General features: G+C 43.6%; 1 protein-coding gene across 5 annotated transcripts in view; it reads left to right on the top strand.

The window, feature by feature from the left end:
* HECTD4 (HECT domain E3 ubiquitin protein ligase 4) overlaps positions 1-26,388 on the top strand; it is a 147,260-nt gene that overhangs the window by 109,669 nt on the left and 11,203 nt on the right. For 4 of the 5 annotated variants that reach the window (XM_075898745.1, XM_014572912.3, XM_075898747.1 and 1 more), the window contains 19 exons: positions 506-643; positions 2,133-2,269; positions 2,409-2,569; positions 3,881-4,062; positions 6,140-6,345; positions 6,592-6,722; positions 6,991-7,196; positions 8,131-8,310; positions 9,830-11,133; positions 13,711-13,918; positions 16,656-16,879; positions 16,964-17,115; positions 17,368-17,474; positions 19,344-19,467; positions 20,278-20,468; positions 23,065-23,211; positions 24,622-24,741; positions 24,902-25,057; positions 26,186-26,289. In XM_075898745.1, the coding sequence (XP_075754860.1) occupies positions 506-643; positions 2,133-2,269; positions 2,409-2,569; positions 3,881-4,062; positions 6,140-6,345; positions 6,592-6,722; positions 6,991-7,196; positions 8,131-8,310; positions 9,830-11,133; positions 13,711-13,918; positions 16,656-16,879; positions 16,964-17,115; positions 17,368-17,474; positions 19,344-19,467; positions 20,278-20,468; positions 23,065-23,211; positions 24,622-24,741; positions 24,902-25,057; positions 26,186-26,289 (4,178 nt within the window). The remainder of the gene's footprint in view (positions 1-505; positions 644-2,132; positions 2,270-2,408; positions 2,570-3,880; positions 4,063-6,139; positions 6,346-6,591; positions 6,723-6,990; positions 7,197-8,130; positions 8,311-9,829; positions 11,134-13,710; positions 13,919-16,655; positions 16,880-16,963; positions 17,116-17,367; positions 17,475-19,343; positions 19,468-20,277; positions 20,469-23,064; positions 23,212-24,621; positions 24,742-24,901; positions 25,058-26,185; positions 26,290-26,388) is intronic. The other variant, XM_075898744.1, reaches the window with a different exon arrangement.

Here is a 26,388-nt window from a genome sequence, read left to right as displayed (position 1 = left end):
GTCATGCCTGGCATTGCCATCAAAACAGGGTTGCGCCTCACCATTTGAGAACTGCTACCTTAGGATAATGCTGAAATGTCTGTTCTCATAAATTTCTATCTGGACAGAAAATCTGTAGAGGTAAATGAAAATGATGACTTTCTTTGTCCATAGTGCACATACTTAAAGCTTGAAACCCACCATTAGGTTACCCACAAAGTTGTCTCAGACTAGCTTATAGTATGCAGGTAAACATTTAGTGTAACTGTGATAGGGTTACCATGAGTAATAAATTTGTTTCCTGAAGAAGATTAGATCAATAAATATTCTCCAGAAATCAGTGTGATGTTGATTTAGCCTTTTTGAGTGCTAAATATAAGGCAGATTTTGCTACCTCTTACCAAAAGAGATTATTAAAAGTGGTAGAATAATAAAATGAGAATATGCTGGGATACATTTGTTCAATTGTGTGGCTTGTTACAAGATCAAGGTCAGTGTCTAATCCAAAGGCTATTTTGTTTACCAGGAATGGTAGATATAGCCCGACAAACTGTAGAATTCCTTTATGAGGAAAACGGTGGTATCCCAAGAGACCTCTATCTTCCTACTATCGAGGATATCAAAGATGAAGCAAATAAATTCACAATTGATAAAGTTCGGAAAGGTATGTCTATTTCAAGCTTTATTTGCCAATAGGACAAAAGTTAGCACTAAATGCCCTTTGAACTTGACGCGCACAAGTCAAAATCATATTTGGTTTGTTTAAGGCTACAACTTTTTTAGCTTAATAGAGTGAGGGGTTAAATCACTGCTTTGGTTTTGCTTTTTTTAAAAAGTGAATCACTTGTCAGAGTTAAACAATTCCCCCAAAACAGAATCGAATGAAAGCAATCTTTGTGCATCCTTGAACCAAAGATTAGTCTTTCAGACTGAGTACTACAAATCAGTGTGTATAAACTATTCAATTATTTGGGACTTTCTTGTTGTGTTTAAAAACACCTGGACTCTTTGTAGGGGGAAAGGGCAATACGACATGTTTATTGAGAAAACAACGGCAAAGCAGTTAGCATATGCTTATAAAGACACACACACATATTATCCCACCAATCAATGTTATATTTACCATCCATGGTCCATGGCCTACCATATTGATCATGGATGGAGGAGCAGAGGCTCTAATGGTTCAGACCGGTGCTCCAGTCTTTGGCAGGACATACCCCAAAGTTTCATGGCAATGTAGTCCCTTTTTATAGTATGTTTTTCTTTACTGGGATTAGAAAGTTTTGCATAATTATGCTGTTTTTCTGACAGATGTTTGTTATTTCTGGTTGTTTTCTTGCTTTATTATTATTATTATTATTATTATTCCATGCTAAGGTAGTTTCGACTACAAATATCTTCTCCCAATTTGTAGACACTTGCCATCTTTCAGATCCATCGATCTGCCCTCTTTTGATATGCAGTATTCTCAGGTGCCTCTTGTTAGCTAGTGGGTACATCCCCTAACATCTGGTCCAATGGTGACCTTCACACTTATCTTCCATATATTCCTCATTCTCTCACATGTGAGGCGAGAGAGCTCAGTGGTTTGAGAGTTGGCCTGCTAAACCAAGGGTTGTGAGTTCAATCCTTGTGGAGGCCATTTAGGGATTTGGGGCAAAAATTTGTCAGGGATGGTACTTGGTCCTGCTGTGAGGCAGGGGACTGGACTCGATGACCTTTCAAGGTCCCTTCCAGTTCTAGGAGACAGGCAATCTCCATTAATTTAATTTTAAATTTAAATTTAACAAGGACATAGACAGAATTTCAAAAGGGTACATTATTACATGTTTTACTGTATTATATTACAATATTTACTCTAGAACTAAAAACTAAATAATGACCATAAAAATCTAAATCTATTTCTACACATAAAAATCCAAATCTATTTCTACAATAGTTCTAAGTCATTTCTACAATGATAATAACCATAATAATTTAAATCTATTTTTACTGGAAAATAGTTTGGCAGCGTATACAACATAAAACATACTAAGACTTAGTACATTTAGAGTTGAATGCTTAGAATGTGATCAAAAATAGGAAATAGGAATTTTCCTACCACATTGTGATTGTAAATGATGTTATGTAGACTGCTATTCCTTCATCTCCAGGTCTTACAGTGGTGACTCGCTGTCCAGACAGCAACAACATGGCCAGCAATGCTGTGGGAACAGCTTTACCAAAATTTGCTATTCGTGGGATGCTGAAGACATTTGGTCTTCATGGTGTTGTTCTGGATGTTGATTCAGTGAGTAAAGCTATATTTCGCCTTTATTAATGGATTTACAGCACTTTTCTCTAATCTAACACATGCTAGTTCATTTAAGATGCAGTTTTTGATTAAAGATGTGTCCAATGTACTGAGAGCATTCTATTTGATATTTCAGGTAAATGAACTGGTACAAGTAGAGACTTATCTTAGAAGTGAAGGTGTATTGGTGAGGTACTGGTATCCTATTGACATGTTAGAAAGGCCACCTGCTGGCTATAGGAGGACTGCAACAAATGGATTGGTTACTCTGGATAATACGAACATTCAAATTCACAGGTAAATAAATTAATTTAGTGCATATAGGGCGCACACATCAACATGTCCGTGCTTATCACTTGGACAAACTCCAGGGTTTCACATGTTAGAATGAATTACTTATTGCAGCTTTGCATTGAATAATAGATTTCAAATAAATTTCTGAACCGCTTCGTAGCACAGGTTGCACCTACCTAAACTGGGACTCTAATCTAGCAACATCCGTGTAGAGCAGGACTATGGATGTTTCTGAGCCTGCGCACCTCGGTGGCTGGAGTCAGGCAGTAGGAGGGCTGGCAGCTGGGAGCACTGCTGGGCTAGGAGCCTGGTGGATCTGGCAGCAACTGAGGAGCCAATGGTCTGGCAGCATCCTAGCAGCCAGGGGAGCCAGAGCTGCGGCAGGGTGGCTGGGTGGGGCTGGAAGTGGAGCCAATGATGGGTTGGGGGGCTGGTGGCAGGGGACCTCCGCTGGTCCAGCTAATTCCTGAGGGTGCAGGACTAGGGAGGGCCAACCTGTACACTTACTAGATGTAGACCTACAAAAAGGTCATTGGGTCTCCATATAGTGTTGTCTAGATCATCTTTTTATAAAAGGAGTTGTTATGGTCTTATTGAGGCATTATTAAAAACAAGAGTGATCTCTCTACATGACTCATAAATATTTAGCTCTGTCAAAGGCACGAACATCTTGTCTAGTATAGTCTCTTCTTGTATTGGTGGTAATTGCATTTATGCACTCAATCCTGTGTGATTCTGAGCACTTACTTCCTTGGGAGCTCAGGATTGAACTTCTCATTTGGAATACCAAGCTGTAAAAGCAAAGAGCACTACAGGAAGATATCTACCATATCAGAGGGCCAAAATGAAACTAAAGGGAATTTTAGGTAGCAAGAATTTACAACTTTGCCGTGCCAAAAAGGGCTATTAGCTAATGAACTAAAACTGAGGCACTGACCACTTCATCTCTTTCTAGAGATGAAAAGAGTTTTTGTTCACTACCGTTGTCTTGGAGTTCTGTGTAAAGAGGGCTCCATTCCTGCCATCAGATCTGTACAGGTGGGACCCCCAACTATGAAGAACCCCATAGATGTTTTAAGCTTGTGGCCTGCTGGTGCCCAGGCACTGGAGAAGCCGTAGTGAAACGTTTATAGTTTTTCATATAGAACCTACCTATTCCGTCACTAATGATTTGCTTTCCAAAGTGAATAAGAAAGATTTGTGTCTACTTAGTTATTACTGTCTGTAAGTTCATACATTGGTTTTGTGTCCAAGAAACAAGCCGTTAAGTATAACTGCTATTCTAATTAACTCTGAATCTTCCTTTTTTTATAGAGAACTTTTGAGATGTGAAGCCTCTCTTGCACGGTTATACTGCCGCATGGCTCTCCTCAATATTTTTGCCCCCAAATCACCACATATGTTTACTCGTCTGTTTCACATTCCTGCTATCCGTGATATCACTCTGGAGCACTTGCAGCTGTTGTCCAACCAGCTTCTTGCACCACCCCTTCCTGGTAAAACCATATTTGAAAAGTAGCTCAGTTGCTTTTGATACAGTAGTATAGCAAATCCCATGTCCGTGTCCACTTACTGTGTGAAAGAATGATTGAAGTTTAATGACAATTTTCAATTTGTTTTATGAAGATAAGTGCTATTGTTTTTCAATTAAGCTTTTCAAATTAGCACAAACAAATTAAATAAATGGTCTCTTACTAGAGCCATGAGCCACTAGAAAAAGGGCTAATCCCCATGTTAAAGGAGTTCAGTAAATTCTGGGCTAAACTGAGGTTTGTTTATTGCAAATATTTGTTAATGATCTCATGAAAAGTAAGCTGTAAGACCCTCCTCATTTCTTCCTCAAACAAATTCCATTTAACATGTTGCTGCTATTCTTTCAATTTGTGGGATACTTGTGAGAAACTGAAAATGTTGTATACAGGCAGTCCCCGGGTTACATAGATCCGACTTACATTGGATCCCTACTTACAAACAGGGTGAGGCAACCCCGCACTAGCTGCTTCCCCCCAGCAGACCAGGGAGACGCAAAGCTAGCGCCCCTCCCCAGTAGACCAGGGAGACACGGAGCAGCTTTTCTCAGCAGACACCTCAGCTTGAGAATAAAGGATTGAGGGAAGTGAGGTGTGGGAGAATAAAACTGAGCTCTGGAGAAATGTTTGGCTAGAGTTTCCCCTACAATATGTACCAGTTCCGACTTACATACAAATTCAACTTAAGAACAAACCTACAGTCCCTATCTTGTACGTAACCCGGGGACTGCCTGTAATTTGAATTCAGTATATCAATATAGCTGCCTTTGGATCACTTCATTTTCAGAATTTAACATATCTTCGGTTTTACAGAACAGTGCATCCTTTTCCTAACGGTCATGAATCTGATAACTTATTCTTCTTGAATCTGTGAGAATGCCAGTGGCCAAATGCTAGAAAGAGAGCTTAAGTTAAATCAAATGTGTGTTGTTGATGGAAATCAACCTATCAAATGCCTTAATGCATGCTAAGAAATGCATACAGCATGGCAGGGAACTCAGGAGGAACTAAAAAAATAGCTAAAAACTGGTTGTTACTTAATCCTAAAGCACTGGAAAGATCTTCCCTGTGTCCTGCAATCATCCTGAGACTGGACTGACTTTCATAGTGGTTGCATCATGTGTGACTCCTCTGCAGAGTTAGAGAGTATTTTGAGGAATTGCATGGTTTTGGGATCCTTTTTAAATTACCATTTGAATTTGCACAGTTAAGCAAACATCCTCCCTCTGTAGCACTTTGCTTCTCCTGTCTTTTTAGTAATATTTGTTTTACATTTCTCCCCTTATTTCGCTAATCTGTGAGCAATTGGAATCGTTAATATGTATAATTGCACCCTCTGAGTGAGATCTCTGCAAACAGCCTTAATAGGAATTGCTTTGTCTCATGCCACCATGCCCTCCAATTGGCCTGCCATAGCTCCTGCAATGGTTTACTAGACAGCAGCAGTCTGTAAGGGAGGCAGTGATCAGCAGTCCCCTAAAATAGCTTGTGTATAGGTGAGAAAAGCTTGAGGATAATGACACTGCTTCATCTCATGGAGTGAGCAGGGAAAAACATTAAGTGCCGAGGACTCACTGTGCAGCCTTCTAAGAACCCTTCAAGCTGGGGCTGCTTGGCCCATTCAGTCTCCTTGGCCAGCACACGGCTGGTATATCTTCCTCCCTCCTCCCCTGCGGGCACCAGGGGAAGCAGTGTCTTCAAAGCTGATGGGATGGGGAAGTATCTGACTGCTTCCAGCGTAGGGCACAGTAGGATGGCCACAGAGCCCTTTTCTGCTTTTGATCCTGGAGGAGTCCATGTGTATATTGCAATAATGCAGGGACCGAACCCTCCATTCAGTTCTGTGTCAGCAACGTCAGGGGTGCAGGTTTGGCCTTACACTGCTAAGCCTTGGGAGGACTTGCTTTTGGGCAGGAATGCAGATAATAAAGGCTTTTGATCTGTGAGCTTTTTAAAACCTGCTCCTCAGTGTTTCTTTGACTGACTACATAGAAGTTCAGAGTGTCTTCCAAAATACGCAGTATGCTGCTTTTGTTCTTTACAGATGGAACAATCAGTTCAAGTTCCATTCTTTTGGCCCAGTCCCTACAGTATTGTATCCATTCTCAGAACTGCTCTGCCACAGACCTGTTCTACCAGGGCAGTTCACAACAAATCAGGGAGTGGCTTGCTGTCGCCATCACTCGGACACTACATCAAGGAGAGGAGAGTCTGTTAGAACTAACTAAACAAATCTGTTCCTTCTTGCAGGTAAACAGTACTTTCCGATTCTTTCTGAACGTTTATAGTCCTGTAATGAAAATGTGAATTTATTAAAATAATATATTAATCTTTTTCCCCTGTAGAGATTGCCATTCTTCTTGCCAAAATAGTTCATATCACTTATTACTGTCCTTAAATTCATAATACTGTTAATCATGCTGTAGTGTTTCTCTGGGGGTTTTGGCTTGTTGCTTTGCATCTCCAAGGCATTCATTATTAAATGTCATTTTACAGACTGCACCAGAACAGTTCCCTGCTGAAGAGTTCCCTATTTCAGAGTCCAAAGTCAATATGGATGTTAATTTTCCTGGGGCTGCTTTTGTAATTGTGTCCTGTAAGGAAAGTCAGTCTGGATTCCGCAAAGAGTAAGTTACAAAGGAAGTAGAAAAGCAACCAGGTATAAAGAGCTGCTGTATAGGCTGCAGGATCTGGATTGTGATCTGCCTCTCTGGGAATTCTGAGTAGTGTTTTGTTGTTTTTTCCATACAAACCATTCCAAGGATTTATCTTGGAGATGTGTGGGATGATGGTGCAGAAGGTTCTGACATACACCATTCTGATATCCTTTTAAATTTGAGTTTTTATTCATTTTAATTCCTTATATTGATCAGTTATGTTCTGGTTATTTTCTAGCTCCTCCCTATATAAGGCTCCATGGGCTCGAGTGTTTGTCTATGGTCTTGGTCATAAAATTAAAAGGAATGGTCAGTTAAACCTGACAGAGGCAGTATGTTACCCTCGGGATGCCTCTCCAACCAACACAGGCTTGACTCCACCCCCAACAACTAATCAGTACCCTGCCGTGATTATCTCCACTGACAAGGTCCACATCAAATTAGGTAAATGTTTTTAGTATTTACAGAATGGAAACTGGCTAAATCACTTTATTGATCAGAGTTTCTTGAGACAGCACCACATCTTACATTCTGTTTGTGTGTGAACTACGCTGTGCCAAGGCATCACAAAATACCAGGCATTAAGGATATACTATCGCTAAATGAACAGGCCAGGTTTGATACTGTGGGGGAGGTTCTAAACTTATCCCCCTCAGACTGTGATCTCCTCAGTTCTCAGAAATCAATCAGTCTCTAGATTTTCCAGGGATGTCTCCCACCTACATGCTGCAGGAACTGGGGCAGGGAACAGAGCAGATACTTGTTCTGCTAAGTTCAATCATGAACCCTTACCCCAGTGCAGTGCTATGCTGTTTGCAATACCATATTTGAACCTAGTTTTATCTACGTGGATACTTACGTAGCTGGCCTGCATCACTGTAGGATCGGTGTCCCTTCCAAATATTTCAGTAGAAATAACATTCATTCTTCCCTCCAGCCTGTAGCAGAAATAGCATAATTTGTTTATAATAATGGGAGGGAGAGAGAGGGCAAAAGAATAAGATTTCTTTCAATCAATTCTTCAACATCTCTCTCCACTTGCGGTCACTATAGCTGTAGTGTTATGTCAATATTCAGGAAACCATTGTCTGTAGTACAATGAATATGAAAGATCTACACATTTTAATAAATACAAACGTGAAGCCAGAACTGGCTACATCATTAACTTAATATTTTCCTTTTCTGTCTTTTAATTTCTGTTTTAATGAGAGGATTAGGTGATTTAATAAAGTTCCTCACTTAACAATGCTTACGCTTAGAAAAAATTAAAACCATGTTTCAACTTGGCCTAATAACTCTTTACTTTTACTTGGCACAGTTGTTGCCATGTAATTTACAGAACTGTAATGGGAGTTCTTCTTCTGTTGTCTTGTTTAAGGAGTATCCCCCCCCCCTGGAGCTGTCTTACTTTTGCACTCTCTTCCACTTGAATTCCCTTTGGCTCTGGCGTTTACAGAACAGCTGTTAACTTGGAAATCAGAGAATGGTGATGGAAAATCAGAAGATGATCTGGATACTATTCCTGCTTCAGTTCTCTTGCAAGTGGTGGAACTTTTAGGTGAGTGTTCAGTATTTCTTGGGTATTTAATTACCAGTAAAATAGCTGATCAACTGTAATATTTAGAAAAAAAATATTTTGTCATTTTGATGGAAACTAGGGTTTTAAACTCCAAAATACTGTGCCTTTGCATGTTTTAATAGTGCCGAATTCTAAAATAAACTCAGTTCTAGAAAAACCATGTGAAGATTTTCCAGCTGATACGTATTAAGTGCACCTAAGTGTCTGAATCACTTCTGAAAATGAGACATAGGAGTCACTTAAGAGATTTTGAATATTTTACCCCTTATCAATGCAAGGATGTGTAGACAATAAGATTATTTAGTGATCAGGACCCTGTGAATTCTCCAAACCTGGCAGCCTATTTTTTGCCACAGAAGCTTTCATTCTGAGCTTTTTTTTTTTTTTTTTTTTTTTTTCCCTAATCTAGCACTCCTGGTTGTGAAAACAACTTTGTAAATCTGAACAAAGTGTAAACTGCTTTAATGCTGACCTCCTAAGTCTCTAGAAGGCTTACAGTTATAAATATGAATGGTATCAAATCTCATATTCATCTCATTGTATTAACTATGAAACCTTCACGATGTGAAATTCTAAATATAAGCACTCACTGTTTCTCTGCTGATCATTTTAAGAGGAATACCTACGTCATGGACTTATCAAGTCTGAGTTTCAAATGTTTAATCGGTTTCGGATGGCAGAAATGCAAGGGAAAAGAAACCAGAGTCATGGGAAAAGTCACAGACATGGGGGTATTGGAGCATGACCTTCTCATTCCCTCCTTTTGCAATGGCAGCTCCTGTCTTGCAGGGTAGGACCTGCTTCCTACTCCGGGCATTGTGACCTAGGTCACAGCACCACTCAAGTTTGGGACACCACCCCATCTGCATCTAGGACCAGGTGGACTCAGCAAACCAGATGGCATTGTGACCCCATGTCGCAAAGCTCAGAGAAGGGAACCAGGCCCTGCACAGGGGCCATCACTGCAGGTTTCACAAACTTAAATTCCCAGTTACTGTGAACACTGTGACCTCCAGGTGAAAATCATAGCCTTGCCTGTAATCGCAAATGGCCTTCAACCCTTCCCCAAATGCCACAGACCTCCATTTATCCCTGTGCAGCTGCCAGTACCTCCAGCTTCCCCTTACAGCTTCTTACAATGCCGTGTATTGTGAATTGAACACCCTGGAGTGTAACAAACACTGGAAATAGAGACATCCGTTGGGTTAATGTGGATACACTCCATGCAGCATTTCAGTAAAGACAGGCCCATTGATCAGATTGTATTCTTGCATTATTTAAACACTGAATTGAGGGATGAAATATTTAGGTTTGTTTTGCCATCGGGCCCTCTAGTATCATATATTTAATGTCTCTATGGAAAGAATATCCCTGTGAGTGTGTAAATGGCCTTGCTTGATTTTTACATCCATTAAATGATATTGTTATAATTCTTATAAAGCCATCACATTGGAATAAATCTAAGTCTCTTGTATGTCCATCTGTCTTCTATCCGCAGGGAACTTCCTCTGGACAACAGACATGTCAGCTTGTGTGAAGGAATTGGTATTTCATCTCTTGGGAGAGTTACTTCGCAAAATTCACAATCTGGAACGGAAGAAGAACCCAGCAGGGCTGTCCTCTTCTATTGCACTTCAGCTAAATCCCTGTCTAGCCATGCTTATGGCACTGCAGTCTGAATTGCACAAACTCTATGATGAAGAAACTCAAAACTGGGTATCTGGAAATGCCTGTGGTGGTTCTGGTGTGGGAGTGGCTGACCAGGGAAGATTTTCAACCTACTTTCACGCCTTGCTGGAAGGCTGCCTAGCTGTAGCAGAAGTGACTTTACCAGTCAACATGAGTGTAACAGCTAATGTCATGTCCTCCACAAGTGCCCCCAGTCTAAGTGATTCATCTTCCTCCTCTTCATCTTCTCCGGGGCAGACACCTCAGAGCCCAAGCTTGTTATCAAAGAGGAAAAAAGTCAAAATGAAGCGGGAAAAGACATCATCTTCAGGTAAACGGTCTACATCCCGAGCTGCTGACACTGACACTACAATTCTCACTATAGGAGGAAGCAAACCTGAGGATATGTTGTGGTTTCATAGAGCACTGACCTTACTTATAATCCTCAGACACCTAACGAAAAAGGATCCACAAGGTCTAGGCGTGACAAATGATGCTGTAGCAGATGCGTGCCAGGCACTAGTAGGTGCCACAGCTCATAGTCGGTTACTTGTGATTTCTGGAATACCAACTCACTTAGAGGAGGGTGTTGTCAGAAGTGCAATCCGGAAGGCCTGTAACGCACACGGTGGAGTGTTCAAAGATGAAATCTACATCCCTTTGCAGGAAGAGGACCCCAAAAAAATCAAGGACAAAGCAGAAGCAGGCGAATGTAGGACTGAACTGGAAAAACCAACTGTTTCTAGTAGTGCAGATGGTCTTGATATCAGCAGCTCTAGCAGCGTCACACCTGCCATGAGCATTAGCGCATCAGCCTCGACAAGCCAGGCCTCCCTCTGCAGCTCACAGGGGATCTCTCGGACAATTAGTGATATTTCCGTAGACCAATTTCCAGCCGGCCTGGAGTTGGCCATTCCACCGGGCCTGCTAGAGCCACATGTGGTTTCCAGCCAGGAGAGTTTAGATCTTTCACTTTGCAGCACTGGAAGCCTGGGCAGCATTGGCAGCCTCGGGGAACCCCTTGACCATGTAGAAACAGCGTCTGTCTCTGATGTTGGATCCATGTACACTGTCACGTCCCTGGACAGCCAGCCACTGATGTCACGGCCAATCAAGGGCTTCGCAGTAGTGGAGGTAACAGCTTTCAGGCAGTGGGGAATTCATTTGTAGCTCCCCTTTCCAGCAGCAATCAAATCAGATTTTGTCCTAAATGAATAATGTTGACTCTAGTAACTGTCTTCCCCCACACTCAAAAACCAGCCACAAAAATAATCTTGTTTTTCACTGCTCTCTAAACAATTCTGTAATGGTGGCATATGGAGCTGGAAAGGGTTGTTTCCTTTCCATGTCCGTTGTGGAATACCACAATTTAAATAATTCACTTTTCTATGTTGAGTGGTGAGGGGCTGAAGTAAAGGTCCAGCAAAAATTATTAGAATTGGGTGGATATGCTTTCTTGTACTGAATTACCTTCAGCTTTGCCCCTGTGATCACAATGCAGTGACTGTCGCCTTTATCAGAACCTTTGAAATTATTCTTCTTGCTTGCAACAGTGTAAATTCATGGGTAAAGGTTTAGAGCAGGCCAAGGCAAAATACCTGCATAGGCCTGAATGCGGCCCACCAAGCCATCAGATCCAGCCTCTGTACTCCCAGCCTGCTTCCGGCATGCTGCTGAAAAATGCATCTGTTGCGGAGCTATTTGAGGGAGGAAAGGGTTCGCTCACTGCTCCTCCCCCAGTGCAATCCCATTGGCCAGTTTCCACCACTGTTGTCAACAGGCAGCATATGAAGCATCCTACACCCTCCCCTCAGGCTTGTAGCTGTTCAATAACCACATGGTCCCTGCAGCTAGTGCGGCGGCAGGGCAGGCAGGAAGTGTTGGGAAGGCTACTGGCTGGGAGTCAAGCAGGTAAGACTCCCAGCCAGAGCCTGCCTCTAGCACCCCAATCCTTTGCCTCCTTACCCCACATAACCCAAACCCTCTGTACCCTTCCTGACCCCATATGCCCTCCAGATTAGGGATGTAATAATGTAGTTGATTAACTGATAAGCAAAAGCTTATAGGTTAATGCTGTAGACTACATGCATTTTCCACCCCCACTCCTCCAATGGTAAATTTTTTAGCAGGTTGGCTAGCAGCCGAGCTCAGTCTTGGCTCGTGCCGGGTCCGGGACCTGCCTTTGCTGTGGCTCTGCATTTAAAGTGCATTATGAGCCAGGCGGGCAGGTAGCCCGGCTTAGTTCCGGTTTGCGCCACATCCAGGAGCTCAGTCCCGTCCCTCCAGACAGGGGCTGCTGCCACCCTGCACTGCTGCCTGTTAATCAGAGGCGGCAGCACAGGGCGACAAGCAGCCAGTCCACAAGGGGAGCTGGGTTTTAAACTGGTTCCCCTCGTGAACTAGCTCCCCCCTGGCATCCAGCGCTGCTGCTAGCCCCCATCCCCAAGGACTATAGAATAGTCGACTAATTGATAAGAATCCGTGAGGTTACTCAACTATTCAGTTAACTGATATTTAACATCCCTACTCCAGATCCTGTACCCCAGCCCCCTGCCCCATGTCACAACTCAAACCCTCTGCCCCCCCCACCTTCATATCCCCTCCCAGAGCCTGCACCCCAATCCACTGCCTCAGGTCACAACCCAAATCCCTGCACCCCTGTCCCCTTCCCCAGATTACAACCCCTCTTGCTCCAGGTCACAACCCAAACCCCTGCACCCTAGTCCTCTAACCCAGGTCACAACTCCCTCCTTCACCGAAACTCCCTCCCAGAGCCCAGATCCTCTCCTGCACCTCAATCTGTTACTGCAAGGTCCCTCTGCACCCAGCCTCCATCCTAGACCCTGCACCTCCTCCATTAATATCATGGAAGAGTGCAGCCCTCGACCACTTTCCGAATTCCTGGAGTAGCCCCGCATCAAAAATTATTGCCCACCAGTGGTTTAGAGTCGATTCCTTTAGTAGACCATAAAAATGTACTTGAGTCCATCAATATTATGGTTTGACAACAAATGACTTTGAACTTTGTTGCTAAAACGGTTCCGTGTTCTTTCAGTAACATCTGCCTCAAGTTTGTTGCACCTTCAGAAGTAGATGTGTGTTTCAGTATCCCCTGCGAAAGAAAATATCATTTACTCCAAAGGAATGTATTCAGCATCTTAATTTTTAATTGCGCCAAAGAAATAATCTGTAGACCCTGTAGAAGGAAAATGGAAATGTAATCATGTTGAAAATACACCTAGTCTGTAACTGCTCCAGTAATGGTGCATTGCAATATTTGAGCCATCAGAGGAAGTTAGGGAACTGGAGCAATAGCTTTGCGTAGCTCTAATTTCAAGAACAATTTTATGTAGCTATTTTTTAAATACTACACCATTCAGGAGAACTGCAGGTAAACCTAAAACCTCCAGGTTGCTCTACAACTAGTATTTTCTTATCTCAGGGCTTCTGAAAGATACCACAATATTTAAAAAATGAACTAGTCATTTCTTAGAGGCCCATGTAATTAACCCAAGGTTTCAAAGATCCCCTTTCCTAGAGTGGTTGTAGTGCCAGGTAAATCTGCATTCTGGTATCAGAAGGTTAATGTAACAGATGTATGATGTTAAACCTCTGCAAGAAAAGAGAATGCAAGACCTAACCCATGTTAAAACAGATAGATAATTTGTTCCCCATCGGAATTCCTTGTAACTACTTTCATTATTTACACAGATAAGGTCACGAGCTAAAATAGAGAAAATCCGAGCCAGTTTATTTAACAGTAGTGATCTGATTGGTTTGTCAAGTCTGGATGGTGAAGATGAACTAATGGAAATGTCAACGGAGGAGATTTTAACTGTATCTACTGTAAATCAGAGTTTATTTGATACACAAGGGAGTCCAGTTCTAGAAGACTATTTTAATGATAAATCGATAAAAGGTGTGTATCTTTCATATTGTCAAATACCTTGTTTCTAGGTTTTATGCAGAGGCCAAATTTTTCTCACTTATGCTGTTGTAAATCCAGAATAAATCACTGATGTGGAAAAATGATAGTTGTCTAAATTACTTGCCAGTAGATTGGGGGTAGGAGAAGGGTGGTGATCTTTGGCAACTAGAGTGTTCAGCGATCCCTAAAGCTGATCCGATAGTCATTAATAGTTTTTTATTTACTGACTTTTTCAATAGTCAGCAGAAAAAAGAATTATGAACTTAATCCATTTATAAATATTATTAGACCAAACTATTCCTTGATTTGAACTAAGTTACTCTGGATTTGCCCAGCATGACTGAGCAGAATTTGACTCTCAGTTCTACGACTTACATCAGTCATAGTTAATTTTACTCTAACGAAGTGATCAAAACCTCTTGAAACAAATCATAGAATGCAATATAAAATTGCTTTTTTATTTGGATGGGGCCTAAATTCTAATGAGGGAGGGGGGAAAAAAGTAATTGGTGCGGGGGGGGGGGGGGCGCCGGGCGGGAAATAACCACAGAGTACAATAAATTTAATTATTGACATAAAGATAATACGGTGATAGGTAGCAGCCAGCATGGATTTGTAACAAACAAATCATGTCAAACCCATCTGATAGCTTCTTCGATAGGATAACAACTTGTGGATAAGGGAGAAGCCGTGGACGTGGTCTCGCATGACCTTCTTATCAATAAACTAGAGAAGTAACCTAGTTGGGGTATTATAAGGTGGTTGCATAACTGACTAGGCCGGAGTGGCCAACCCATTTAACAGAGAGAGTCAAAACAGCGGTGGAAAAAATGTGAAGAGCCACACCAGAATTGTCAAGCCAAAAAAAAAAAAAAAGTAGCTCCCCCCCCCCCCCCGAACAGAATTGCTGAGCAAAAACAAAAAAACAAGAAAAAAATGTTTTTAAAAAGAAGGCTGTCCCTTCAAGATGGCCTCCATCTTGGGCGCCATTTTTAAAACCCCGCAGCTCTGGAAAGCCAGGAGTTGGTGGGGGGTGGAGGCTGTTGGGAGGGGGGAGTACAGGAGCGGCTTCGCAAGCCGCACTTTTGGGGGGGCAGGATTCGCGAGCTGCTGTTTGGCCATGGCTGGGCTAGATAATCATTCTCAGAGAGTAGTTATTAACGGTTTGCAGTCATGCTGGCAGGGTGTAACAAGAGTGGTCCCACAGCGGAATGTTTTGGGACCAGTTCTGTTCAATATCTTCATCAATGATTTAGAAGGTGGTGTAGAGAGTACAATAATTAAGTTTGCAGATGATACAAAGCTGGGAGGGGCTGCAACTGCTTTGGAGGGTTGAGTCATAATTCAAAATGATCTGGACAAACTAGAGAAATGGTCTGAGGTAAACAGGATGAAATTTAATAAGGACAAATACAAAGTACTCCACTTAGGAAGGAACAATCAGTTTCACACAAACAGAATAGAAACTGATTGTCTGAGAAGGAGTACTGTGAACAGGGATTTAGGGATCATAGTGGACCACAAGTTAAACATGAGTCAATGAAGTGACACTTTTGCAAAAAAAAAAAAAAAAAAAAAAAAAAGGCAGCAAACATGATTCTGGGATGCATTAACAGGAGTGTTGTGAGCAAGACACGAGGTCAGTCATTCTTCTTCTCTACTCTGTGCTGATTAGGCCTCAATTGGAGTATCGTGTCCAGTTCTGGGTGCCACATTTCAAGAAAGATGTGGTAAAATTGGAGACAGCCCAGAGAAGAGCAACAAGAATGATTAAAGGTCTAGAAAACGTGATCTGTGAGGGAAGACTGAAAGAATTGAGCTTGTTTAGTTTAGAAAAGAGAAGACTCAGAGGGGACCTGATAGCAGTTTTCAAGTATGTAAAAGGGTGTTGCAAGGAGAAGGAGGGAGAAAAATTGTTCTCCTTGGCCTCTGAGGATAGGACAAGAAGCAATGGTCTTAAACTGTATCAAGGGAGGTTTAAAAACTTCCTAACTGTCAGGGTTGTTAAACACTGGAATAAATAGCTTAGGGGGGTTGTAGATTCTCCATCACTGGAGATACTTAAGAGCAGGTTATACAGACACCGGTCAAGGATGATCTAGACAGTTCTTTGTCCTGCCATGAGGGCAAGCAGGAGACTGGTCTCAATGACCTCTTGAGGTCCTTTCCATTTCTAGGATTCTATGATAAATACTATTGTGTACCTATGTAAATTGCTTAAATTGCAGCAAGAGAGGTTTAGATGGGGCATTAGGAAAAACAGAGTGGTTAAGCACTGAAATAAATTGCTTAAGGTGGTTGTGGAATCTCCATCACTGGAGATTTTTAAAAGCAGCTCAGACAAACTGTCAGAGATGATCTAGATGGTGCTTTGTCCGGCCCTGAGTGCAGAAGACTGGCCTTGACAACCTCTGGAGGTACCATCCAATTCTGTGATAATATAAAAAAAATGGTGATGTCCACACAGGGGTTAGCTGGATAACTACATCAAAATTACACTAGTGAAGTGGATCAAAAGAAATGTTTGCAGTACCATAAACTGAACTTCAAAAATGTCAGGACTGCTTAATATAATGTTTTCTAAATGATTTGATGTCTAGTATTTTAGAGCATAAGGTTTTTTTTTAAAAATAGTAAAGTGAATAAAGAGAAAAGTATCTTCCCAGTGCCTTAATTCTAAACTCTGTTTTCCTATTGGGTTGGATTGTATTTCACTTTTTTCTGTTAGGTGAGAAATTGGTTCCAGGTGCCCGAGAAGTCCTCACAGAAATATTTAAGAGCTGTGTTCATTCTGAACAAATGCTGAGCCTAACTCCTGCGAAACCGATTAAAGTTGCTGATATTTATCTTAGCAAAGAGCAAATAAATTCCCAGACTCCTGGAAACCTTCTCCATGTGTTTTTCACAAATGTACGTCCACCAAAGAAGGTGCTCGAGGACCAACTCACTCAGGTATCCCTATGGAAAACACCTTTTTGATTACTCTCCTGGTGTAATTTGGAACTATTGGGTAATCCTTCTTTTCTCTCTTGGAAGATTTTAAGGAAATACGGTGTGCCCAAGCCCAAGTTTGATAAGAGCAAGTATAACAAGGGTGGCAAAGAGCAACATCCAGTGAAAGTTGTGAGCTCCAAACGTCCGGTTACTAAACCACCTGCAAAGGAAAAGTCTGTGCTCAATAGTGTCAGGTTAGTGCCTTGTACTTTTCTCCAGTCATAAAACATCTGAACTAGCTTTTTTCTTTATAGTATTCTTACATACTGGGGTAGAGAAAGTGATTTTAAAAGAGTTTAAAAAAAAAGGAGATGTAAAATAACTCGTGTCTTTGAAGACTTACATCATCTCATATGCTAAACAATATTTCATATTTTGAACTGATAACACACTCAATTATAAAAGGCAAGGAACTTTCTAAACAAAAAAATGCTTCTATCTCATAGCAGAACAGCTTTAAGTGAAAAGAAACCTATTGTAAAGCCAAAATCTCCAGAGAAGGGCAAACCTGACGAGAAGGATCCAGAGAAGTCTCCTACAAAGAAACAAGAAGGTAAGCGCTGTCCAGAAATTCTTCTCATTACTTAATCCAGGGCTGGGCAAGAGGCAGCCCAAGGGCTGGATCCGACCCACCTAACACTTTGATCAGACCCGCGGACGGCATCTGGCCACTTTCTGTTTATATCCTGCTGCCTGGGCCACCGAATTTCCAGGCAGTGGCTCAAGCAGCAGAAGTCTGTTTAAATGGTGGTGCTGGAACAATGAGCAGGAGCCGGAGCAATGAGCCTTTTAAATAGCCACAGTAGCCTCGGGTGGCTGCCAGGCAGTGCAGTAGCAACAAGACTGGGAGCTGAGAGTGCTTTGCTGTGTTTTTAATTCAAAGCCTCCAGCCCCAGATAATTATGGCAGTAGGCTAGTCCCCAACACCACCTCTTTCGCCCCATGCTCCACCTTTGCTGGGGAGGAGCCGACTGTGATGACATACCAAAATCCATTATGTGGCCCCCCCTGCAAAAATTATTGCCCACCCTTGACTTAATCTCTGAAAACATGATATCAAAGGGAAAAGAATTTAAAAATAAAAATTGGCCAGAAAGAGCACGTGTCTTTTTTTTCTTTTAAAGAGTTTCATTTACAAGTGGTCTAAAAGATTAAAATAATTGCAAATGTTCACCCAGATTCCATTCTACTTATCAGTGTGACTCTGGAATCACTGGTGTAAATGAGAGCAGAACTGGACACAGTGTACTTAACACTTGAAGTAGGGAACTAATCTTCCTCTTTGTCCAAAGAACTCACTGTATAAAGGCTATGTGTAATGGTGCTTGCCCTCTGTGTTCCTTAGTTTTAGTTTGGAATGGATTTATTTGTAATGAAACTTTTATAATCTATAAAACTGAAATGACAGCTTCAGAAATACTACACAGCTCGCATGACAATCTTGAGTCCGGTACAGCCAGGCAGAGATATAGAGTGCAAGGTTCTTGCTTTATATTCCAATCCTGGCCTATCTGAGGTTAAAAATAGGGTCTCATTTGGTGGCCTCACCTTCGGAAACAGGGTGAATTCTGAAGGGAGTTCCAGCCTCAGTCATCAAACATGATGTGTGCCCCATGTGCAAGCTATAGGACATCAATCTTGGGGAACTAGCATATCTCCTCCTCGGGCAGAAATGTTCCTTGATGGAATGCAGGATGGAATCTTTAATAAGGGAGAAATGAACCCTCTTGGGTTAAAGCCTAACATTTTCAGGTTTTCTTCTTGGTTGGGTTGTCCTGGAGTTCTCCTTTGTGGAGAGGGCAAGGCCGGGGAAGCTGTCAGATAGCTCAAGCTTAGGACATGATTTAAGGGTAGCAAGACAAGAGCAAACACTCTAGAAATAAGCCTGTGTGATGCACATTATTTTCTTGGTTAGTTACTACAGGTTGGACCTCCCTGGTCCAGCACCCTGGGGACCTGGCCTAGCCTGGGCAATGGAGTTTTTCAGACCATGGGAGGTATGGGGTGGGGTGGAGGATGCCAGACTCCCAGCTGGACTCCTCTCCCCAGCGCTGCAAGCTGCAGCAGCCTTCCTGGAGCTCCTGATCTTGTGAGCTGCGGCAGCCCTGCTGGAGTTACCAGTGGCTCTGCCAGCCTCGCAACAGCCTTACCAGAGGTCCTAGTGGTCCCAACAGCTATTGGCTCTACTGCCTCATGAACTTCTCCCTCTCCTAGCTTCCCTGCTCTGCCAGCTGCGGTGCCTCCACAGCTCCATCTGCTCCTCTGTCTGAGTATGCTCCAAGCCACGAGCAACCTCTGCTGCTGAGACCCTCTGGTCCCACAACATGCATGGTCCTTATGGACCACGGATGTTGCCAGTCCAGAGTCCTGAACCATAGAGATTCAACCTGTAGTGGTTTAATAATAACATCTTTGCTATCAGTTCCAGAAGAGAAATATTTGACGCTGGATGGATTTCACAGATTTGTTGTTGATCGAGCCAAACAGGACATCCGTAGTGTGTGGAGAGCCATTTTGTCCTGTGGATATGATCTGCATTTTGAAAGGTGCGATATATGTTCTGTAAAAGTGGTAGAATTCAGTGTTTATTATGAATAAGTTTGGAATGGTTCCATTTTACTACATGTAATCTTAAATGTAGTAATGCTAAATATACTTTGGGACACAGCTAAAAGGCCTTAACATAGAACTGATGAATAGTTTATTTAAGGATCCCAATTCATATTCAGCTTCCAGAATGATTGTTGCTGGCTTCCACATGCACATGCAAGTTAGGAGGATCACACCTGAATGAAAACTGGTTAAACAAAATTAATTAATTTTGTCTTCTTACTTCCAAAATGCATAATAAATTGACCTATCAAAAAGTCTACTTCCAGCTCTTGCCTCAACTGGCTTTCTGAGGCTTCCTGTCACATCAATCCTGCATTCTGTGGCTCCAGGTCCTAAAACTGCTCTGGTAGATTCTCCACTTGTTTTGAAGGAGCCAATATAGAGCAGAATGTTTCATCGTCATGTTACTTTCTTCCCTGTTGCCATTTTGAAGCAGAGATCTCCCTTAAATGAATCTATCCTTTTCCCTAATTTCAAGCTGCAAATGACCTACCATAATTCCACTCTCTTGTCTGCTTACGAGCTCAGAAAGCAAGCTTAGTTAGCAGGTAATGAAAGTCAGGCAAAGGTGGGGGGGGGCACGTAATGATTCATTTTCTCTCATACTTGAAGCAGTCTAATGTCTGAGCTAAAGGAGGTTGGGGAAAGGGAAGAGGAAAGACCCCTAAAGCCATTTGGCTTCCTGGTTCATGCAGCCCAGGGCAGTGTTTGCATTTAACAGTTCTAATCCCTGTGCCCTTCAGGTGTGCCTGCATTGACACAAAGCATGCTCAGAAAGCATCCCGGAAGTGGACGTTGGAAATGGATGTAGCCCTTGTGCAGTACATCAACCGACTCTGCCGTCACCTTGCAATTACCCCAGCACGACTGCACCCACATGAAGTGTATTTGGATCCCGCTGATATAGCAGATCCCAGAGTCTCTTGTCTGCTAAGTATGTACAAATTAGGGGGTTTCTAATTATTACTCCTTAAGCTTTGTATTCCTGCTCAAGTCATGGTTAAGGATTGATTACAGACAGGGTCTCAAACTCAGTTTACCTTAGGGCAGGGGTTCTCAAACTTTGTGATACCGTGACCCCCCCTCTAAGTTGCTCATGACCCCCTGGAGGTCGGGACCCACAGTTTGAGAAACATGGCCTTAGGACAAGTGCCAGTCCTCAAATCCTCCTAGCCACTCTGGCAGGCATCTCTCTGGCAGAGTTCGAGGGAGGCCCTGGGGTTCTCCTGGCCCCACTGCCACCTCCATATGATTTACAAACAGTGTTGTCTCTAAGATTTTCCACCCGTGAGTGGAGTGAGTTTTGTCCTATGCACCAATATTGAGGTCTCGTGCACTTGTTCGGATGTGTGCCACCATGGCATCCAAGTTATAAACCAATCCCTTTTCCCTCTGGTGCTATGTCTCCCATCCTCCCCTCACCCCATCTGCTCCCCTGGTGCCTACTGCTGCCTCCCACATCTCACCCTGCTCTGCTGTCTTGGCTCCTGCCCTTCTCACTTCCCTCAGCCCTCCTGGGACTTGCCCCCTCTCCGACCCCTGCACCTGCCCTTCTCTTCCCCCTGTTCCCACACCTCCTCTAGCCCCCCTCCTCATCCCCACTACAAACACCTCCTTCTATCCACCTGCCCTGCCTCTCTCTGCCCTCTGGTGCCTGTCCCTCCCCTTCACGTGTCTGTCCTTCTGCTTCACCCCCACAATCCCTTGGCATATGCACCTTCTCTTACTCCTTCCACCTTCCTGGTGCCTCCCCCTTCCCTCACTGCCTCTGACCTCCAGCCCTCTTCCTCCCTGATGCTCCACCCCTTCACCACTCTCTGCCCCAGATCCTCTCATGCCCCTGTGCCTTCACATGTGACTTGCTCCATTCCCTGCCTTCCTTATGCCCACCCCTTCTTTCAACCCCTTTTCTCCTGGCACCCACTTCTCCCTTCTTCTCTTCCTCCCTCTTGCTCCTATTCTCCCTCCCTTCTCCCAGAATCACCCTGTCCCCTTCCTTCTCCCACCCCCACTGACACCTTGCCTCGCCTCCCCCCACCACCCTTTCCTTTCATTGTCTCCTTTTGGCCCCCTGGCATTTGTCTCTCTTCCACCCTGCCCCTGGGTGCCCGCCCCTTACTTCTCTTGCCCTGCTCTCCCTCCCCTCAACACAAGCCCCTTTCTCTCCTCAACCCCCTACCCTTTCCCTTGCTTTCTGCCTTCCTGACACCTGCACCTTTCAACCCCCTCATGCTGGGGCAGGGCATCATGTCAGGCAGAGCCGGGGCCATGATGCTATTTTTAGTACCATGTCCCTGTTCCAGGAACAGCTGCACCATGGCCTAGCTCCAGTCCTGGCACATGGGGCAGCCCCCTGCCTTGAGCTGGAGCCACAGTGCTATTTTTAGTACTGTGATCCTAGCCCCAGATGCTTCCAGGAGCGGGACCATGTGGTGAGCCGCTGCCCCATCTGGTGGGACTGAAGTCAGGGCTGCAGTGCTATTTGTAGTACCACAGCCCAGGCTCCAGCTCCAGCAGCCATCACATGGCCCACGTGGTGGTTGCCTGCTGCTCCTAGGGTGGGGCAGCCACCCCCCACACACTCCCACCCCCGGGAGCAGCTGAGACTGTGGCTGCATGGCTCTGCTGAGGATGTGGGCGGGACTGAAATGTTTGTGGTTTGCCTGTTTATAAGCCCCTGCTATCATCACTGCAGCAGGGTTACAGTGGCTGCTGCTGGCATGTTCCCTGATATCCAGGGGAGGAGGGTTCAGAACTGTCCCATCTATAGGACAGTTTGGGGCCACCACCCTGGGGAGGGCTAGGGCTGGCAGCTGGGATTGGCCTCCCCCCATACACTCACCATGGCTGCAAGAGCCACAGGAAATTAGAGCACTGCTGCAGCTTGTTCTGCTCCGCTGCCATCTCTCAGTCCAACCTGGTTACTCCACTTCCCTACAGCTCCCACTGCCATGGTGAATGCAGGAGGGGCGCAGTCCTTGCTGCCACACCAGGCTCCCCAGTAATCTCTAAAGCCACCTCTCTCAAGCAAGGGTCTCAAGGGAAGGAGTGTAATAGGGAGGCAGGATGGAGCAGGGGCTGGGCTTGGGGAAAGGGTAAAGGACCTTCCACCCGCAGGGCCACAGGGACTCCTGTGCCAGCAACCATGTGTGGACCAGATTGTGGAGCTGTTTGGGCCATGAATGACCCCCAGACCTTGAGTTTGAGACCCCTGGCTTATGAATTCAGTGTGAAATGCTTATAGAAGAGCTGTGAATGCAGCACTGTAAACTGAAGACCTCTGTCTGACTACAGAAAAGGAAAAGCTTAGGCAATGGCAGTGCAGGCTTCCCCCACATAAAGCTCCACCAGTATCCCAACCCTGCCCTGCAGGGGCTGCCTTTAAAAGACAAGGGTGTAGTTCATTCTGCAGGGCCCATTCAGTCTGTAGTCACTATGTCACTTTGCCAAAATGGGTGCTGGGGTAGTGAGTTTGGAACTTATGCCCTGTCCTTCAGCTGTCTCTGATTCTGAATTTTTCCCCGTCTTAGATGTTCCCATTGAAAGTCTTCGCCTGCGCTTTGCACTACTCCAGTCTCTGAACACCACATTAGAGACATTCTTCCTGCCGCTGGTGGAGTTGCGACAGACAGACGTGTACACTAACAGTATTGCTGCATTACTGCAAGAGGCCAAAGGTCAGTTTCTCAAGGACTGCCCGAGTTCTGTGACTGTTAGATGCTTGGGGGAAGTTGGCAAGTTCTGAGGGTTCTCTCAGTGGTACAGACTGGAGACAATATCAGTCCACATTTACCTTGGAAATGAGAGATCCCCAAACTAAGTAAAGCTCCTTGACTTCACTTCTCAACCCAATAACTCAGTGTGCTGCCTGAAAAGGGTGACTGGGTTAGAACAACCTGAGCACATGAGTAAGAGCTGCTGCTAGAATGTTGCTTGGTGGAGTGGAGTCACCCGGCACTGGGCTGTGTTTCAAATGACCTTGCTTAAAACACAGTTGGAATTTCTGTAACAAGGAGGCTGCTGTGTCTCACTGCAAACCTGAATATATAGATTGTATGATTTTGGGATGGAGACAGGCATCTGTGTGCATCTGTGCTAAGCGTTATGTACATTTGTCCTGCTTGGGGATCTCATGTTTTACTGCAGTAGAAATAACAAGGCTGAAATGGTATGTTAGCCACAGGAACATACAGTACAGTCAAGGATTCCAGAGCTGGTGAGCCGCAGAAATTTACTGAGACCTTTGTTTCAGAGTATTAAAAATAACTGATAGAAGCCTTCATGAGAATCTCCAGCAAATATAAAATGAGTAAAACATATAGGCTGCCCTTACCAGATCCATCATTTTGTTTATTCTGGAGAAATAGCTGATGTAGGGTCATTGCTCCTACACAATCAGAAAAGGGCACCTGGAAAGCTGTGGTGTGGAAGTTGAGTTATACACAATCTGTTTGTGCATAGTAGGGATGTGAGCGTGTACATGGTTAACTGAGTCTGGGCTCCAAGGGGCAGCAGAGTGGGGAGAGCAGCCGGGAGTCGGTGCTTACGGAGTGTCAGCTTAGCCCCCCTGCACTGCTGCCTTTTAAGCCAGTTCCTCGTGCTTACCAGATCTCACAGGGCCCCATCTACCCACCATTCCGCCTGATGTGTAAAAATGGAACCGCTGAAAATTTCAGTGGTACACATTTACCTAAATAAACACATTTTAACATCCTTAGCGCACAGCATATGAATTTGGGTGCTATGAGGCAGACTTATTTAATATCTGTGTTCCTGTCACAATATCACCCTCAGAGCATGCCAGATTTCAGAAGACTATTTAGGAATGTGTTTTCCATCATATTGTGAAGCTAATAGTAGCTGACAAGAAATACTGATCTAGCATAAGAAATATGTTGTACAGAAATATTGTAATAAAGTCCTGACTTGACATGTTTCCTTATAAATATTAATGCCGAATATAAAAAAATTCCCAAAGGTTTGTGTTGGTTATCCAGTTGTTAGACTGTGGCTCTCAGAAGATTAAATCAGTCCCAAAATGTAAAATTACAGAAGGACCAATAATAGACATGTGTTACTTTCTTTAGGGTTAATGTTTTATGACACCAAGGTGACTGTAATGAATCGAGTGCTGAATGCCACTGTGCAAAGAACAGCAGATCATGCAGCCCCAGAAATCACCCTGGATCCATTAGAAATAGTGGGAGGTCTGTATGTTATTTATTCTCTCTCAAATTAATGTTCATTTACTGGCTGGTGTTACACCTTGGAGTTCAGATCAGTCTTAAAATCCTGAGACTCTGAGCTTGCTAGCACAAAATACTCGAGGTAGATTCATTTTTTTATTTTTTTATTTTTTTTAAATAGGGGAGATCCGTTCTTCAGAGAATTCCTACTTTTGCCAGGCAGCTAGACAGCTAGCCTGTGTCCCATCCTCTCAGCTGTGTGTGAAATTAGCCAGTGGCGGGGATCCCACATACGCCTTTAATATTCGCTTCACTGGAGAAGAGGTTCATGGAACAAGTAAGTTTTAGTGCGACAGAAGAGCTGTGACATGTGTGGATCTGGGAATGGTGACCAGAATGCCCCCAAAGAAGGCAAAACGTTTCTTGTTTGACCGATTTGTTGCCATACTCAGGGTATATGCAAATACAAGGGAGGTTTAAAGAACAAACTTTGTTAGAGGAAATCAATTCCTGTTTGCTAGATTGATGCAGTCCCTATGTACTGATTCTATCGAAGTTAATGACTTCAGAGCTTAATGAGTAGATGTAGTGTGGGAGAGGGAAAAACGTAATGCTAGTTAATCCTTTCCTGCTACTGACTCACTCAATTCTGTTAAAACTGCATGACGTGCATGCAAATGACATTAAAGACCTGTGTGAAGTATCTCCCCAAAGCATTAGATTTATTTTTATGACACACATGGTTATGATGAATAATAGCTGCAAGCAGAGATGGATTAATGTGATGCATATTTTCTTGGTTTGCTTAAAGATTCTAACAATATTGTCTCATTGCAAGTAACTATATTGTGAGTACTCTGCCTGCAAGTTTCATCACTTTGAAAACTCATTGCATCTTAATAAGGTTATAAATTCCCCTTGAAGGCCAAGCAGAATAACAAAGGTATTGCATCTCCTCAGATAACCTTAAATAAGCAAGTAGCAATTGAAGACAAGATTGTTACTTATGAAGGTAGCAGGAAGCACTTCACTGAATTTTTTTTTCTGCAGTTAAACAACTGAAGTGCAGATATGCACATGAATAGATAAGGGATGGCGGCCATCTCTCCCAACCTGGATTAACCATACATACACAGTGAGCATCAGAATGGCCAAAATGAGCTAGACCAAAAGTCCATCTGGCTCAGCATCCTGTCTGCCAACAATGGCCAATGCCAGATGCCCCACAGGGAGGGAACACAACAGGGAATCAAGTGCTCCCTCCCCCGTCACCCATTCCCAGCTTCTGGAAAACAGAGGCTAAAAATGAAGAAGAGATTAAACATGTTTCACTTGTAAAAATTTGAGTGCGAAGTAGATTTCAGGGGGATAAGTACACTGTGGATCAGAAAGAGCCAGGAGTGAAGCCAAAAAAGGGAGAGGGTGTTTGGTTTATTATAGTAAAATCTTTGCATCGTTCTTTCAGGTGGTTCATTTCGTCACTTCCTGTGGCAGGTCTGTAAGGAGCTACAGAGCTCCTCGCTTTCCCTGCTCTTGCTGTGCCCCAGCTCTGCAGTCAATAAGAATAAGGTATGATATCCCCATGCAGAATTCATAGACCAGTGCTTTCCTTTTACTAAGAACATACTGGATCTCAGCAATCAGTGACCAGGACAGGGTTTGAATCGT

Source organism: Pelodiscus sinensis, chromosome 15, assembly GCF_049634645.1.
Source record: "Pelodiscus sinensis isolate JC-2024 chromosome 15, ASM4963464v1, whole genome shotgun sequence".
In the NCBI taxonomy this organism is placed as follows: domain Eukaryota; kingdom Metazoa; phylum Chordata; order Testudines; family Trionychidae; genus Pelodiscus; species Pelodiscus sinensis.
Note: the sequence above shows the minus strand (reverse complement) of the source record. Positions and strands in the feature narration are given on the sequence as shown.